The sequence below is a fragment of the Phaethon aethereus genome, assembly GCF_964289735.1.
Source record: "Phaethon aethereus genome assembly, chromosome: 8".
Taxonomy (NCBI): domain Eukaryota; kingdom Metazoa; phylum Chordata; class Aves; order Phaethontiformes; family Phaethontidae; genus Phaethon; species Phaethon aethereus.
Window position 1 is genome coordinate 27,881,502 of NC_138584.1, and position 17,905 is coordinate 27,899,406.

General features: G+C 40.0%; 1 protein-coding gene across 1 annotated transcript in view; it reads right to left on the reverse strand.

Moving 5' to 3' along the window:
• Nucleotides 1–11,283: 11,283 nt before the first annotated feature.
• The window catches only part of FAF1 (Fas associated factor 1), a gene marked incomplete at both ends in the record, with an annotated part of 172,736 nt that continues 166,114 nt past the window's right edge, over nt 11,284–17,905 (reverse strand). Inside the window, one exon of the mRNA XM_082002714.1 lies at nt 11,284–11,367. Coding sequence (XP_081858840.1) covers nt 11,284–11,367 — 84 coding nt within the window. The remainder of the gene's footprint in view (nt 11,368–17,905) is intronic.

The window sequence follows — 17,905 nt, forward strand, 5'->3', positions numbered from 1 at the left end:
CCGGCGGGAGCAGACCCTGGCTCCCGCATTTCCCACAGCTCTTGGACGGATTTTAGGCTCTTTACGACCTTTCCTTTTCTCTCTCTCCCTCTCCCTCCTTCTCCCGCTCCCTTTTTATTTCCCAGCCCCTCGGGCATGGATTAAAGTGACAGACAATTTTCCCTTCGCACCTTATTGATGGTTAAATGCGCTTCGAGACAATGCGCGGAGGGCGGCGGCGGGGGGGACCCGAGGGAGTGGAGCCTTTGCCGGAGCCGCGAACCCTCGCGGGACGGTGGAGCGGGCCGTGGGGCGGCTGGGCACAGGCTGCCCTCCGCTCCCCTCCAGCACCTCGCAGGTGGCAGCGAGGGCTCCGCCGGGAAGCTTTCCGTGGCAAAGGAAAACACGCGTGTGCCGCAGCCTTTCCTGCGGCCGTGGGCCTGGGGCGTGGAAACAGGCGCTCACACTCACGGACGCACAGGCAGGTAAAGAGGAGGCAGCAGTTCAGACCAGAATGACTCGGGAAAGCTCCGCGCTGCTAATTTACTACAGGGCGCTCCGAGAGGTTCATTAAAAAGGCTCTTGTCAGCTCCCTAACGATCCGAGAGCTTTTTAATTATATTTTATATTCCCCTACCCGTCTCCTAACTTCAAACACATGGTAAAAAGGATTTGCTGTTTTGTTTCAGGTAAAACCTAATAATTAAAATTCAGACCCCGTCCCATGCATCTGCTTCGCCTTTGCCAAATGAATTGAAGGGAGAGAGAAAAGCGATTTCATTGAGATCACAGATGGGGTGCAGGTTTTTGGAAGAAATTTGAGAAACACCATTGTCCAGAATCAAAACTCTATGTCTTGCCCCACAAAGGGGGCTGCTTTAAGCCCCTCAACTTCTATGGGGCTTGTTTTTTAAACTTTAAGTGTTCGGCACAATAAGCTGCCACCAAAATGTCACAACCACTCTGATTCCAAGTGTGTCTCGCTGCAAAGGGTGCAGGAAAATGAAGGGAGCAAAGGGAAGGGGCGTAATTAAAAACCCTCGCGCTCCCTCGCGCCTGCGGGGGCGCGGCGGCCCGCTCGGGGCGGGGGTGGCCGGGGAGGTGCCCCCACCCGTGACAGCGTGACAGGCACCCCGAGGTGCGGGGCAGCTCCCGTCCTGCGCCGCTCCCGCACCTGCCCTGCCCCAGCCCGGCTCCGCGCGTCGCGGAGCGCTTCCATATTTTGGAGGCTAAATTGTTTCATTAGCCAAAAGCAGAAGATTAAGCCTTTTATTTTTATTCATGATCATGACAGCCCCAGTCGGATTTGCCGGAGGATCTCCCCCCTCCACGTTTGTTGCCCTAGGAGCTCAGGAGCTTAACAATCCTGCCGGAATGCGATAGATAAATACAACCTATATCGTTAAAGACACATATTGAGGGTGTTTGGGGAGGGGCGGGAGAAGGGAACCGCTTTAACAGCATAATCGAAAACCACACGCACTAAGGGAGGAGAAAAAATATTTTTTGTATTCTTTTTACAGTTAACACGCCATTTAACGAGGCCTTTCTGCAAACACGGGCTACTCTTAAGTTAATGACGGATCGTCCGCAACCTACCACGGCACCGGGGCCGGGCTGCGGCACTGCCGGGGCTTTCGGCTCCATGTGTTTGAGGGTTGGGTGTTTGCGTCGTTGGTTTGGATTGTTTTTTTTTATTATTTTTTTCCCCAGTAATACCCAATTTTTCCCTGCCCCTCGCGGGGCTGAGCGGCCCTCTCTCCGCCCACGCTCGTGGGGAAGGGCACACGCCGCCGCGCCGGCCCCACGCTCGCATCGCGCAGCCACGGCGGCCGCGGAGAGTCCGCGGCAGCGGGGGAGGAAAGAGAGGCGGCGGGGAGCGGCCTCGCCCCGCTGCGGGCGGCCCCGGCCAGGCGGTGCCGGAGACGCGCCGATCGGTGCGCGGCTTCGCCCCCGCCCGCTCCACCGCCCTTGGGGCGCCCGCCCGCCGCCGGCGCTCCGGTGCCCGATGGGGATTTTTCCGCAGAAGGCCTCTCCCCAGGCCAGGCGGGGCCGAGGCGCGGCTGCCTGAGGGCACGGCGCCCGCTCGGGCGTGGGCGGTGTTTTCTCTCCCCACCCAGTTCTCCCGCGCCGGCGTTTCCACGGGGGAGCTCGCCGGCCCCGAGGTGCGAAGGCGCGGTTTGCTACGGCGCCTCCGGCTCGCGGCCTGGCGCTGCGACTCGAGCCCGGCCCGCGCCGGGACGGTGACAGGGGTGACGCGGGACACCGTTTCCGCGGCCGCCATTTCCTCCGCGGAGGCAGGAGCCGGTAGCGGGGCCGGTTGCCGCCCCCGCGCCGCGCGCCGTCCAGCCCCGGGGTCCCGCGCGCACAGGCGAGTCCCCGCGCGGCCCCTGCCCTGCTCGAGGCGCTGCCGCCTTCCCGCCGCCCAGCCCCGCGCGAGCCCTGAGCGGCGGGAAGACCTCGATGGCGGCGCCTCCCGCCATTAGCGGAGGAACCGCCGGCCCTGGTGGCTAGGAGAGAAGCGGGCCCTTCTCCCGCTCTTTTCGGGGCACCTCCCCGCGCGCCAGCAAGGGCCCTGGAGGTGAAGAACGCCCCAGCGGGGCGGCGAGGCGGCGGCGGCCTTCGGCTCCCTGAGGGAGCTGCTCCTCAGGTGCGGCCTGCACCCAGCGCTTCTAGGTAGCTCCCGGCACCGCGGCCAGGTACTGGCCTCCAAAAACCCGGAGGAGAAAACGCCCTGAGACGCTTGTGAATCTCGTATTTGGGGCATCAGGCTTTGGGAGTAGTGGTGGCGAGCGAAGGTGCGACGGCAAGCGAAAGGGGCTGCTGGCCACGTCCGTAGTTCTGCTAACAGCAACCGGAGCGGAGCCCCAAAGAGGGACGGCCACACGGGAGGTTCTGCAGACGAGGAGGGACAGGGAAGGTGGCGTTCGAAGGGGGTTGAAACCATGGGATGAGAAGACAGGGAATGGCTAGTTTTCAGGTACAAGTTAACGCTCTCCCGCTAAGCACATGATACTACCTAATGGTTGCTCGAAAAGGTTGAATTTATGGGATGTGGAACAATATTACCACCACAGGGGGACCAAAGTTGGACTTGAAGAAGTCTTGCAAATTTTTTTCCGTTATTTTCTTTGAGATGGAGAACGGTTGTGCTTTTTCATTCCAACTGTGGAGGTTTTAATTACTTCAGACAGGACAAAATGGTTGCCAAGAAATCCTCCGGCAAGAGGACTCCATCTTTTTTGGTGGTTAGTGCTTTTTTTTCCCTGAGATAACGTGATTAGAATTTATCATTCATTTTGAGACTAATATTACTGTGGGTCTATGTTTATTTTCTTCATGTAATTCCAAGTCTCTATAATAGTTTTGTTTAAGAACTGAGTCTCTTTTTTCATTATTATTATGTCCCCCCCTAAAATCATATATTTCCTTTTTTAGTTGGGAGGAGGCAACATTTTGCTGCAGTGCTTAAAACAAAGTAGTATACTGTCACGTTGTTCAGCCTTACTCTGTGCTTAAAAATCATATGAGCCTTACCTAATTTATTAATAATTATTATCCCTTTTTCCTAGTGGCATATAAATAACCTGAAAATCCATTTTTCTGTTTGAGATAAGTGGATCAGCTGTAATTAAATATATCTGTGATTATGGCAACTGAAAGACTGGCATTAGATTATGGTGACTGAAAATCCACATTACACTTTGAGGGCAACCAATTCCACTTTCTCTTGGAAGATAAATTCCTTGCTGTAAGATTCTCATAAGCAAGTAATTATAAAAAAATGTTAATTTAAAAATTAATGTTTTCAAATGAATGGGAATAACTGTTTATTTGAAGAAACAATCCATTAGAAGCTGGAATTTTACATCAAAGATGAAACCTAAGTTGGTATTTCTGAAACAACACTTTAGTCTTCAACAGCTTTTTTGACTATAATTTCCGTTCTCCTTCTTTTATACTACTTTGCTTTGGCTGCTCTTCATTTACAAGCTCGATTCTTACCCTGCTGTGACCAGCCCCTTTTCACCAGCCCAGTAGTGCATAACTGCCATAAAGTTAGTTTAATTGGTCTCCTAAGGATTCAGTCTGTTTATGAGAAATTATTTTACTACAGGATGGTATAAAGGCAACATGGTGACTCTTAGTACTATTGCCTTTTTCAGCGCAGAAAGTGTGACTTGAGCATAGTGCAATCGGTTTTACTGTGCCATTTCTTAAGAACCATAGTAGCTGAGTACATCTTACAGTATTTTTTCTTTGACCTCAGTGAATCTTAAAGGCGGCATCAAGCAGGCACTAGATTATGGAATCCAGTGGTGTTAATCTAACTTTGCTTAATTAATTCTGCTATTTAGCAGCATTTTTGTTTCAATAAAAAAGAGTTATCGGATCACCACTTTGATTCATTTTGGAAAACTATGATAATTTCACAAGGAATTGGTTTGATTCCAGAACTACACTGTAACAGCAGCTGGATAAATGCTACTAAAACTATGAGGGTGTTTGTAAAGCAACATTAAGAATTCCCAAAGGGTTAACTGGTTATCATGTGTGTTGTTGAATCTGTCATTTTTTGATAAGAAATACTGCTTGTGTGTAGTGGTTACTTGATGACAAAAAGGCGAGTATGATAATAAGCATTATCTGAAGGAAAAAATACACTTGAAAACATTGAAAATATAGGGAACGATGAAAGAATGCTGTAGGTGCCAAAATATAATCGTCAAAGGACTAAACTGCACATTTGTCTTGAAATTGCATATAAAATGAAAGCAATGTTTTGTATCTACTAAGACTTCCCCGTTGAGAGTACTTTAATGCTTTTAATACATGGGCATAAAACCACTTTTCATATGACTAGGGAAAATTAGTAAACTAAAACTTAAAATGGATTGAACAAACTTTACAAGGAATTGTAATGTTGAAAGCCTCAGTTAATTTTTTTTTTCCCCCTACATTAGAGGACACTGCAACAGTCACACAATGTCTTATTCCCCTTCATCTAAACCTTGAAAAAGTTGAAGTATTTTTCATCAACTCAGTGTTCTATGCAATTCACTGAGTTCTAAAAAAAACCCTATTTTAAAAAGATTTTTTAAAAAATTAGATCCACAAAATAATTTATTAAGTTTCTCTGTAGATGCGAGTGTGTAATTGTCATTAAAAAAAAAAAAAAAAAATCCTTTCTCAATTGCCAACACATTTTGGAAGTGGTTCCTTTTCCTTACACAGTGAAAGTCCTAATTAATCAGGGCATAGAAAACAGGCAGATAGACCTAGACAAAATGATAAATGTTTCTACGTACATATTAGAGTAAACTCCTACAATGTATGAAACAGAATGGGTGGTTTCAAATGACAACAAATTGGGTATCTCACTAAATTTAGAAAAGGCAAGATCACGAATAGGATGCTGTAGTTACAAGGTATAAAATACCTGTGAATGATAGTAACTCATGCCAGTGGGGAGTGTGACTATAGGTTAAATAAAGCATAGAGGCAAATAAAATGATAGAGAACACATTTAGAGATAAATGAAAATATATTTATATTCACTGTTTTACTAAAAAAAATAAAATCACCAGAGTAGCACTTATCTTTAAGAAGAAAACTGCATAAAGAGGAAGATAATAAAGATAAATTAAGTCACAGGTAAAAGACTAAGATTGTAAGAAAAACTATTTGAAGACACTGTCTTAGATCCTCAGAGTACACATCTCTCTCATTTTAAAAAGGGTCCAGAAGACCCACCAGAAGTAGTTGAGCCATGTGAGCCAGCACATTAAAGGATGCAACTGAAAGACAGACTGAGATGACGGAGGAGAACAGAAAACATGACTGTGGAAAGTTAACTTTTGGAAGACACAAACCCAAAACTAAACAACTGACAGACCTTGAGGAACAATTGCCAGAGGTGTAAAAGATCATTAAAAATATCCAAAACAGGAAGCCTGCCAGAAAGATAATTGGACTAATACATTTTTCAGGGTGTAAAAGGAATACTTAATGAAAGTAGGGCAATGGCAGGAAAACTCAGCTAGTCATTTGCAGTGATGTTTACTACAGTGGAAACGTCTTTTCTTGAGGAAAAAAAGGGGGTATTACTCAGGTATTGCTGGAAGCAATAAGCAACGGTTTTCACAGTGAGAAAAGATACCAGCCGTGTCCCCAAGGACCTGTCTGGGAACCTGTGTTATTCAAGGTGCTCGTACGTGATCTGGAAAAAGCTATCAATAGCGAGATGATCTTAATGAATGATAAAAACTCATTCAAGACCGGATTAAAAGTGAACAGCAATGAACTGTGGAAGACTGTCACAACGCAGCGTTGGAAAAATAGTAAATGAAACTCATTGGTAGTAAGTACAAAATAACGATCATGTTAACCAGTAGTTTTGTGAGCACAGGAACTAATGAAGGCTACTGCTATAACCAGCAGTTGAGTGACATTTTAATTGAATTATATTAAGGCTGCAGTGTGACTTCTTTACACATAAAAGAGTCCACAGAGGAAAGCCCTGACTAAGGAGCTGAATTCTGTAGTATCTAATGAGACATTACATCTCGTTGAAACTTTTTTCCTGCACAGAGGGTACTCGGGCTGCTCACTCAGGTCTGCAGTGACTAGTAAGAGCTAGATCTAGAGTGAGCAGTGCCCTCATTGCACAGTCACGATACCTCTTTGTCTGGCTTCCCATTTCTTCAGTTCTGGGCTGCCAGCTTTCACAAAACTTATGGAAACTTTAGATAGCAACACTTGTTTAATACAACTTGTTTAATTTGCTTGAAATTAAAAAGTGAATGTAAAATTTAAAGGTAATAACTGGGCATTCAACAAAATATTTCAAGAACCATGATCAATATAATCTCACATAAATTTTCACTGCTGTCAGAAGGAGCAGCCCTGCCTTCCTCTCCCTCTCATCTTCAGTTACTCACCCCCTGCATGCTTCACTTTCTTCTGCTTTTTGTTGGTGCTGGTGTACATACAGCCACTCAGCAAGCTGGATCAGTCTGAAAACTACTCCAGGAAGAAAATGGTTAGTTTTTAGTTTTTAACTAGATTAGTTTGTCTAGTCCCAGTGCAAGATGGGGGCAGAGGTGGCTTTTCTGGCAGCACTGCAGACCTATACCAGATTAAGCCAAGTATAAAGCTGCCTGGATCCTGACAAGTTTAGTGCTAAGTGTGGCATTCCTCTATCTCTGGCATCTGTGAGGAAATGGTTTCAGGTTGTGAACAATGGGTCACGCTATGTACAATACACAGTAATTTCTGTGTGCTTTCACGATCTGTCCAGAAAAAAAAATAATTAAGGCTACTGCTTTTACTTTTTTATAAGCAAGTAGAATAAGAAAATTTAACTAGGGTGCAGAATTGACATTCAGTCTCTCCTCCTCAGGCATTTGTCTGAAAAGACCAATGGCTGCAATGAAGAGTCACTGGGAAGGGCTGCATAACACATCCCAGGCAAGCGTCCCAGCTGCTAGCCCGAAGACTGATGCTCCTGCTTGCATGGTCTCCCTCAGTGAGCTTAAGAGTGTCCTATACTTTGGCAGTCAAACATCCTTGACAGCACACAGTGAGTACACACATTAAGAGTAGCCTGTACTGTAGTGGTGTTAAGGTAGTTTCTGAAATGTCTGAGGTAGGGGCTTGTTTCTTTTCAGGCCCGTATCACTCACAATATGGGAAAACTCCAGTATAAAGTAAAATTCAGTGAAAACTGCAGAGGAGACTCAGGAGAAGGCCACCATCATTGTTTTGAAATTTAAAGAGTGTCCTGTGCTTTGTCAAATGTTGGAAGAAAGGACTTCTGGTGCTTACCTTGATGCACAGTCTCAGTGCTGGGAACCCTGGGTGGAGGGAGGCACCCTGGGCCCACGGGAGCATAGGAAGCCTCGGTTCCCTCCCGTGAGGAACAGTACACACAAGATACCTTCATCTTTAGCATTTCCGACTGACTGCTCTAACCAGTTTCTGGGTTGTGCCTGGTAGTGACACTTCACATGTATCCTGTGTGGTTTTTGCTTTGATTTGTGTGGAGACCTACTTACGTATTTTTTGCTTGTTGTGGATCCCTTTTTAAGGCACCTAAATCTTCGTGTGCATTGTTTAGGGAGTCTGGACATAAGGGTTGGATAATGAAGTGCTTCAGTCCTCCTGTGAATCAGGGTCATGGCAATCTTGTTTTTCCCCACATATGGAAGAGTGAAATCATATAACTTTTTAGTAGAAATATTACTGTAATTGAAAATTTATTTTAAGTTTCTAATGTCACTGAGTAGGTACAGTTTACGAAAGCGAAAGTCTTTTTCTGCTACATTAAAAAGAATAAACAAAACCCCCAACATAGCTCCCTTAGAAACACCCTCAGCACTCTCACTAAGTTTAAGAGCGCATATGCAGAGAGTACACTTGTGTATATTCTCCAGTAATGACTTTGAACACCAATGTCAATAGTCAGGAAGTTTCTTCAAAAGCCAGAGAGCCCACCCACCTTCACCGTAATGCTCTGAAGGCCAATAATGAAAGCCAACACATCATACAGGATTCCATTCATTAACAGTAATTCCTTAAGACTTAAAACTAATGCATTAATCACGTTAATGATAATCCGTTAATGTGAAGAACCTGAAGATAAAAAGGTAGAATCAGGGATATGCTCTGTAGCAACAGTGTTGCAGTTTTAGGGTAATACTGAATTACAAAATTAGCTTGTAGGCTGACTAGGGGATTAACCATGTGAGCAGAGTGTATGAAGTGAATACCATGGTTTAGGAGAGCAGAAAAAGATGGCATAGAATATTAATGTTTCTACACAGGGGTTGGTTTGCATTGAGGGTGTAATTTGGAAAGGTGGCTGTAGATGGTTGCTTCTTGAAATCAGGCCCAAAGTATTTGAGGACCAAAATTGTAAATGTTTTATTTAAATGAGTGATACACTTGTTTACGTTGTGGCAGAATGATCCCTATATACTGATCTCGATATCTTTGTATCAGAGGGCAGTAATGCCACCACTTTGAACACTTCCAGTTAATTATCACTAGAACATTTTGATAATGACAGTGTATTTTGCAATATGAACAAAATGAGGGGAGAAAAAAAGAGTTTAGGAAAAAAAAAAGGCCAAACAAACCCTGGGAGCACTGACTTCAACAAGTTCAACAAATATTCAAGCCACATTTAATAATTTTATGAAACTAGTATCAAAGTAAAGAATATATAGTCAAAATACAGAAATAAAGTTGAGTGAGAGAAAACAGCCTGATGAGATCAAACAAAAGTTAAACAGAACAGATTAATATAAACAAGTTAGCTGAAAGGTCGCTTTGCGTAGCAGTATTTCAGCAATTCCTTTCCTCAATAGCCAGCTTAGAAGGAAGAGCTAATCTGAAAAAAAAAAAGATATGCATCACTTTAAAATCCTGCTGTATGTGTTACTGTGATTGTTTGTAGAAACAGCATCACCCCAATTCGCAACCTATGTTAATTTCTTATTTAATAAACATAGTGGATTTTTTTTTTTAAAGAAAAGTTCAGAATGAAGTGTCTGCATTCAGCTTTCCATTACACATACATTTATCTTTCTATTGGCTATGAATCCTTTTATTTGTGAACTGCAAATGACTAGAATTTGCTTACACTTCCAAACCTTTTGTTTGTCATAGATACTTCACTTCTAAAGTGTCTGATGTAGCACTCACTAATTACAGAATTACAAAAGGTAGAATAAGGCTTTCCCTGCTCAGAAATTTGCATTTTTGGTAAAGGTAACAATATATCAGCTTCACTAACACCCTAATAATAGGCATACTTTAAATTTTATATCACCATCCTTCCAAAGAAAAAAGAAAGAGATGTGTGCAGTTGTTTTTTGCTTAGTATAAAGTTTTCAGATCAGAACTCATTTTGCTACGATAAACACTATGAATTACATATAAACATATATGGAAAACAACATGCCAGGCTTTATAAAAAAAGAGTTTGATTAGCAGATGACGATTCCGTAGTGCTATTGTACACTATCCTGTAAGCCCAGAGATATTAAAAAAAAAAAAAAAGTTAACCAAACCAGTTTTGATGCAGGTTTGGCATCAAGCGTACATTATGGTCTTAGACTCAGTATGCTCATTCTGTGGTTGAGAAAATTAAAGTACCAGATTTTTCCACATCAAGATAGCAGGTAGCTGGTGCATACATTTCAGACAAGAGAACTAGGATTTCTTTAATTTGAGACGGGATCAGTAATCTATTGTTAAAATGTCCAAAGTGTGCAATATAAGGCAGATTTCTTATTACACCACCTCTTAAGATACTCATTGTTTGATGAAACAAACAAGGTGCTTTAAAACAGCAGAGTAATAGGATACAAACAAGTGCCAGAATGAAGGAAAACTGCTAAAACGGGAACTGCCCTTTCTTTCACAATGAGAAATAAAAGAACTTTTGTATCTGGTATTTGAAAGGTTTTTAACAGCTGATACTCAATATCAGCTGATTCCTGAAGTGTTGGCGAGATACCAAGTTTCTGGTACTGGCCATTTCTAAGGTTATTTAAATATTCACATCATGCAATAAGCAGTTTCACACACTGCAATGTAATGGAAAATACTTCCTAAACTGAATCAGAACTGAGACCCAAAGCAGAACCAGTAAATAAATATCTCGCATATATGTCAAACTATATTCTTCAAACAAAACCTTACATCTTATCAAAGAAGTCAGAAAGTACTAACAAAAATTATATGCTTTCTACTATAATACTGTTAAATTTCCAATGGCTGAGAATGTCCCGTTAATTTTTTCTGCCTTTTTAAATTAGTTGACAAAGTAGAAATTCAAACACAGAAATCAAATGCATATATATGAGAGCACTGGCTCAGCGAGATATCAAATATACAGCATTCTAGTGTCAAAAGTACAGGCAGAAATGTCCAAGATTTCTTGGTGAAAAGGGGTCATCTGAGGAGTAAAAATTCTACTTAACAATCACTCACATTTTAACAGTGCATTAATTATAACAAAAGCTGGATGATAAGTGAGCAACAGAGTCATAATGTTCAGTGTTCGTAGCAGAATTTTATCCTCTGCTCATTTAAATGAGGTTGGAAACATATACTCATGTATGTGAAACTTTAAGTAGCTATGCTTTTTCAATTTTTCAGGATTCTTGCAAGAGGCAAAGTTGTGACATTGAGTTGAGTTGGATGATAGTACAAGGTGGCGTTGATAGAAGTCTTCCTTTCGATGCTGTGCCTCTGGCTTGTCAAAGGATGATTAGTCCTACAATCTTATTTGATCTATTCTTTTGCCTCTAGGAAAAGGGTTTCTTGAGGATACAGTTTTATCTCCAGTAATGATTTATTTGGGTCCAGCTGGGTCACCTGTACAGATAAGAACAAGAAGATATGTGTAAGTAGACTTCTTTGAACTGTTTATCTTCACAGGGCAGATTTTCACTGGGTAGACTTTTGAGTCCCTCCGTCAGTGATAACTGAAGTTGTGAGCGTGAATTCCCAGGATGCAGATTAAGAAATATATATTGTATTTTTTGTATTACTATTATTATTATTTTGTAATAACAATAAGCAGAATAATCATAAATGGAATCCACAACATTAATTCCAAGACTTAATGGTTTTCCAGCATAAACCAATGCATGAATATATCTGGTTTTGTCAAAGTTAAGATCTTTTGGAAGGATTATTGAAACACCTGAGTTAAGATGATAAATAAAACTGTAGTCACAGATAAGTATCCTAAAATTTCAATCAAACTGATGGTGCAAGCAGCATAGCCAATCCAACATGATCTCTCCATTGAAAGGGGAAACTTATTCTACCTTTATTTTCTTACTCCTTTTCTGGCTGCAAGTCACATGGTGACGCACCTAACTTTCACTCACTTTGATGTTCATCAGCCACTTCAATAAACTTAAGCTGGGAGAAAACTGTCCACTTTCATGTGTGTGGTTATTTTTCTGTCATGCTAGTGAGCTTAACACAATTCTTAACACAGAAAACACAATTCCAGTCAACACCAAATCCAGTGCAAGGTAAGTAGCAAAAGCACTAAGCAGTAATTAGAAGGGAGGAAGCGGGGCCACCCTCCTTTCATTTGGAGCGAGATGCAAAATCAGCTCACCATATGGTGAAACTGCTCTCAACCCAACTATCGAAGTGTATACTTATAATACATGTATTTATATATACACACGTATAGTAAGTACTGTGTGTCTGTATATCATTTATGTAGACACTTAGGTGTGGACATTTGTATTACAAGATTTTTCCCTGGAATCCTGACTCCTTGTTGGATTTGTAAAGGTATTTAGGCAATCACTTGTGCAGGTGGGCATACAGGAGAATTCCAGTGAAAGTTAAATGCCATGCAATTTGGAAAATAATGATTCAGGCACTATCTGCACCATTATTGCTAAAATTATTCAGCATTTGGATCTTGGCACCAAACCCTGCAAGCTGCTCAACATCCTGACTATCCTGTTACCGACTTTCACTTAAGGTACATAAGCAATTCTCAGTTTATAGTCAGCAAGAAACTTTTGTGTTGAGGATTCTGTTTAGAAGCTAGACTGCTGCCTATAGGATAAATCTCTTCTATGAAAATAACATTTAAATAATTATATTGTGTAATATTTCCAATTATATACGCAAAGTAATGATGACAAGGGTCCTAGTGTCCTTCAGACATTCAGATTTACATGCCAATGCTGTGACATCCTTCAGAAGACTACCGCAAAACCTCATATAGAAAGATGAATGTTATTTCTTTTAATCTTACCATTTTCTGAAATACTTCATTTCCATTTGTAAACTTACTTTCCCTGGTAATTCTGTTTTAGTTCATTTTGCTGTGTGAGCACACTAGTTATCAGAAGTTTGCTTGTGAATAATAGATTATTAGTCTTACGCTAAAAACATGAAGTGTCAAGCACACCAAATACTATGAATTAGTAAGAAATGCTAAATTTATTTTTTTCTTAAAAGTGTAACTTGCTAATCCTGTTACCAATTAACAAGAACAGTATTGCTCCCCTTTCTCTCCCTCCCCAACTAAATCAGGCAAACTTAAAGTATTTTTGTATTTCCATTGTTTTATTGGATAATTAGTTTTATTTAAACTGTATTTAAATAAATTATTTAAACAAGTATTAAAAGCTTATCACTTCCACTATCTGCAACAGAATTAAAAAAACCCACAAACAAACCAGAATTAAAAAAAACCCAAAGAGATGCATTATTTTTATTCCCAAAGCAGGAACACATTCCTTAAACTTCACGTACCACAGTGAGCTCTCGCTAAATATCTGTAGAGAAAAATCATTTATAGAAAACAGACTCAATTTTAGATTGCTATTATCTACAGTCCAATTACGCATTCCTGCACAGATGCTGCTTAAATTATTGAAAGGTTATTATCTAAGAAAGCAAACCTGTTACGTAAAAAACATTCAAAGTAGTGCATTTAAGTTTGTGATTACAGAAGTATGCTAATAAGTATCTTGTTGCATTTTTTAATGTTTTGGTATCTGCTACAGTCCATTATTGCACATAGGCACAGAAAGCGAGGTAAATGGGGGTCTCTGCAATTCACAGCATATGAGGTATTGTGCACCTGAGAGAAGCAATTTTCCTTCTTTTCAAATCAAGCCAGTATCTAATTAAATCTCTCTATTTTCAAACCCTGCAACCTTTTTTTTCAAGAAAAGCTAGGAAAGACAGAATAAGTCTCTTCTGCATTTGGGAAAAAAAAAAAATCTGAAAAGCAAGCCTAGGCAATGAACACAATCTTCTAGGCTGTAATCATATGGAAACCTATTATTCACTTGAGTGTAATTCAAGATACATATCCTAGTCTAAACATTAAGGTTTGCAAACTTCAAGTACTTTAAAGAACAACAATGCCTGATGCCCCTTCCTCAATGTCTTCATTCTTAGAAGTTTAGCTAAAAGCATTGTGTAGTACCTGCAGCAAAAGGATTGTGCAGCTTTTCACCATAATTTCAGTGTGCTGCTTAATTCACTGAGGGACAGCAGAGTTTGCAAATGTTTACACCATTACCCAATTAACTAACAATATGGCTCCTACATCTGTCAACAAACAAAGCTGTTGTTGCTTTGTTTTAGCTCCTTGGCATTTTCTGTTCATATGGGTCGCCATTGTACTTAATTATCACACCATAACCCTTCTGCAGCTTCTACTTTGTTATCTGTGGTTTGTAAATATGTTGTTTACTATGAAGAATGGAAGCCTTATTAGTGAACATAACTCCTACCAAAAGAAATGGTTTCTCTTGTAAATACATGAAATAAGACCTAAGATGCTTTGTAACTTACAGTATTTTAAAACAGAATTAGAAACCAAAGAATGAGATACAATAGAGATCAAAGGACCCTGGAAGAGCTGTAGCCCAAAGGTGTGTCCAATGTGGTGTTGTAATGAATTTTATTCACTTAAGTAAATTTATGTGGATTATTTCATAATGCAAAGTATTGAAATGCCTTCATATTGAAATCTGTGTACCTTGTTTCATTACCATTAGGATAAATTCTGGAGTCCATTTCAGTGCTGACAATCCTTTGCTCTAATGTCATTGCATGGTGCTCTTTTCAAAACAGCCCTGTGCATTACGTTAAGTTACATTGTCCAAAGCCCCTATACCTTTATTACCTAAACATATTTTGTATATTGTTGGAAATCATTTAAGCATGTATTAATATACTGAATCTGATTTGATCCTGTTGAACTCAATGAGATTACATAGGTACCCATGTGGTGAAATCAATGCTTTCTTGATTAAGATTGCAAAATTAACCAAATTAAGCATTCAGCATTTGTTAAAGGGCTAAACAAATGCTAAAAGCATAGTGTTTCTCTATATTTTCAAGTGCTACAATATCTGACTTTCCACCAGTCGCATGCTTGCATTCTAAAAGTCCAGTCACACATGGTGATACCAGCTGATGAGGTGAATGTATTTTTTAAATATATTTTATAGTTTTGCTAAGGTAAGTACTTTATATTATAATATATTATAATGAAATGTAAACTAACACCCCTTAAAAACAGATTCTAAGCTGTTCCAAATTTACACAGTGAGGAGGGTGGCAGAGGAAGGACACAATGTTCAGATGCTAAGAGAGTATAACTCAAGTGACAGCAAAATTGCTGATATTCACGCACACGGTATTCCGTAGACTAACACGCATGCGCATTCAGGGCTGTGGCAAAGCCAAAGCAGACAGTGTCCTGAGAGTTTTCATCTTCAGGCAAATGACCTTCTATGAAAACTTTAACACTCCCTCTCTTCACGGAAGACTCTTTCTAGCAACATGACCAGAGGGTGGTAACAGGACCTCATTTCTATCAGTGAGAGATCTTGCCACTGAGCTATGAAATGTTTCACTTTCACTGAAATAGGTTTAAGCTGGTAAACCAACACTTTTCTTCCAACTACAGATACAATTTTACAGGACCTTACGCTTTGGTCCACTGGAGCTAAGCCTTTATCTTTTAAAGAGCTTTGTTATAAAACCAGTGTTGGTTTGGTGTACAGAAAATTTGTTATTTTAACAGGTATTTGTTTAAATTAATTAAGTGGTAATTTCAACGAAGCACTAGCTAGCTGGTTTGAAGTACTTCTCTGGCACTTTGAAGTTTGAATGATTTAAGACTGCACACAACCAAAAGATGGTAATGTTAATGCTTATACTTCTCCTGTAACAATGTAGAAGCTACTTACACTTTATTCAGCATAAATTCCTTGGGTTTTTAATGACCCAATAATGAAAATTAATACTAGTCTAAACAATATTTTAATACATTTTTGTAACAAAGTCTTTTTCCTTCTAGGACATTTTTTGTATTATTTCTATTTTCACCTTTGCTGACTTATCTGTTCTATTACACATTCACATCCTGAACAGCTGTACTTTTACCACTTCAAAGGTGTGGTTCCTTACCCTCCCTAACTCTGCAGGGAAAAGATAAATTAAAAAAAAAAAAAATGGCTTAAGGCCCAGGAAGGTCATTTGAAAATAAAGAATCGAATACACAATTATTACGACACTTAGACAAGCAGTAAATATCACACCCTTCACCTTTCTCTACACCCTAGGACAAGGATCCAATTCCTGAGTAGCACAGCCTCTATACCACTTACACATGCATGAATACATTTAATGAATCTAATGGACAAAGAGTTCTTTTACTCTCTTTCCTAATCCTCCTAAAGTATAAATGCAATAGAAATTACTTAAAGGCACACCTGGTAAAGTACTAGGTCTGTTTAAAAAAATATTTTTTCAGAATGACAAATACAGTGAATCCTTTCTACCTACTGCAATATCTATGGTTTACACAGATAATATGCTCAACTTGAGCAACAAACAAAAGTAGGGTTACCTTATAGAAATATATGCAATTAGATCTGGTTTAGTTGAATAAACTTGGAGATAATTTACATCTGAATTGAAGAAAGCCGTCACAAACAAGGAAAAATATGTCATAGTAAAAGACTTCTAGTCTCATTCTAAGTACAAAGCTTTAACCCAGATACGTCACAATTTTACTTTCTTATTTCTCTGAAGAGATTTTCTCAAAACAGTATTTTAGATTAAGCATATTTTAAAAATACATTTACTAAGCAAAGTAACAGATGTTGATAAAACAGAAAATTGTGATCCTCTACTTCAAGCATGCTTTCCACTCTTTCTTAGAAAAGCCATGCAGCTCTGAGATACCTGACATGCCGCCAATCTTTACATAGTGTAAATTTTCATTGCCTTAACATAATTTATATCAGAAAAGAATTTGCTGCATAGATTTTAATCAGTGGAGGCTTATAAACCTGACTTGCATTACTTGACTTTTTAGACAGTAAATTAAGATAGAAATTGTGTTCTCCTCTGTTTTTTAAAATACTAAGCATAACGACAGGGCAGTGTAAATAAGGATAAGCCCAAACCCAGAGTTGCTGTATTTTTATAGTGGTGCCTTTTAAAAGTTCAACATTATTAATTCACTATTCTACATGAAAATTTGATTTTGTAATGGGGAAAAATACCTCATGTTTGTAGGGCAAAGCTTAAAAAACCCACAAACACTAGTTGTTCTTGCACCAAAAATAAATGAAGTCCAGATGTTAATGATGTTTAAAAAAATAACAGATTTTCACCCAAATCCTATGACTTTTTTAACAGTGGGTAGTAAAAGAAATAGATAACTATACTTTATTTACCTTCCAGTAAAAGACATTAGGAAACACTGTGTACAGCAGTTCCACTTGGGTAGCTCTGAGGTAGTTCTGTGCTTCTTTTTAGTGCAAAATCAGAAATTTTATTTAGTAATCAGTACTCCCCCAAAATACATGCAGTTACTAACATGACTGAATATCTGTTTTGTTTTTATTTCTAAGAATTAATCTCAGTGAAAAAAATCACTACAAAAAGGCTGCATCTTCCTCTTGCCTTTCAAACAAAGCTCATTTTCAATGACAAAATAACAAATACAATTTTTCATTTTGGCAGTAGTAAAAACACAAAAGTATTTCAATTAGAGTCTCTTTCAATAATATCACTTTTGTTGATGTGGTATTGATGGCATTAAAATATTACACAAGTTGCCTTGTACACTGACAGCAAGAACTCGAAGTTAGTGTCAGTCAGAGGAGTTGTCTGCACGTACTGCCCAAGACAATGCTGGTCTCCACAGTGCCAACAACTCTGAGACTGCAAGACTTCAGATTTTGAGGGGTGAGGAAAGTGCTGTAAAGATCTCAGACTTTCTGCTTTCCTCCCTTCCTTCTTTCTGGTTTGAAATATTTGATCTATTTAGGAATTCTTTGTGTGGTTTCTTGGGAAAAAAGAGGAGCTGACAGAATACTCTGGAACGGGTTTCTTC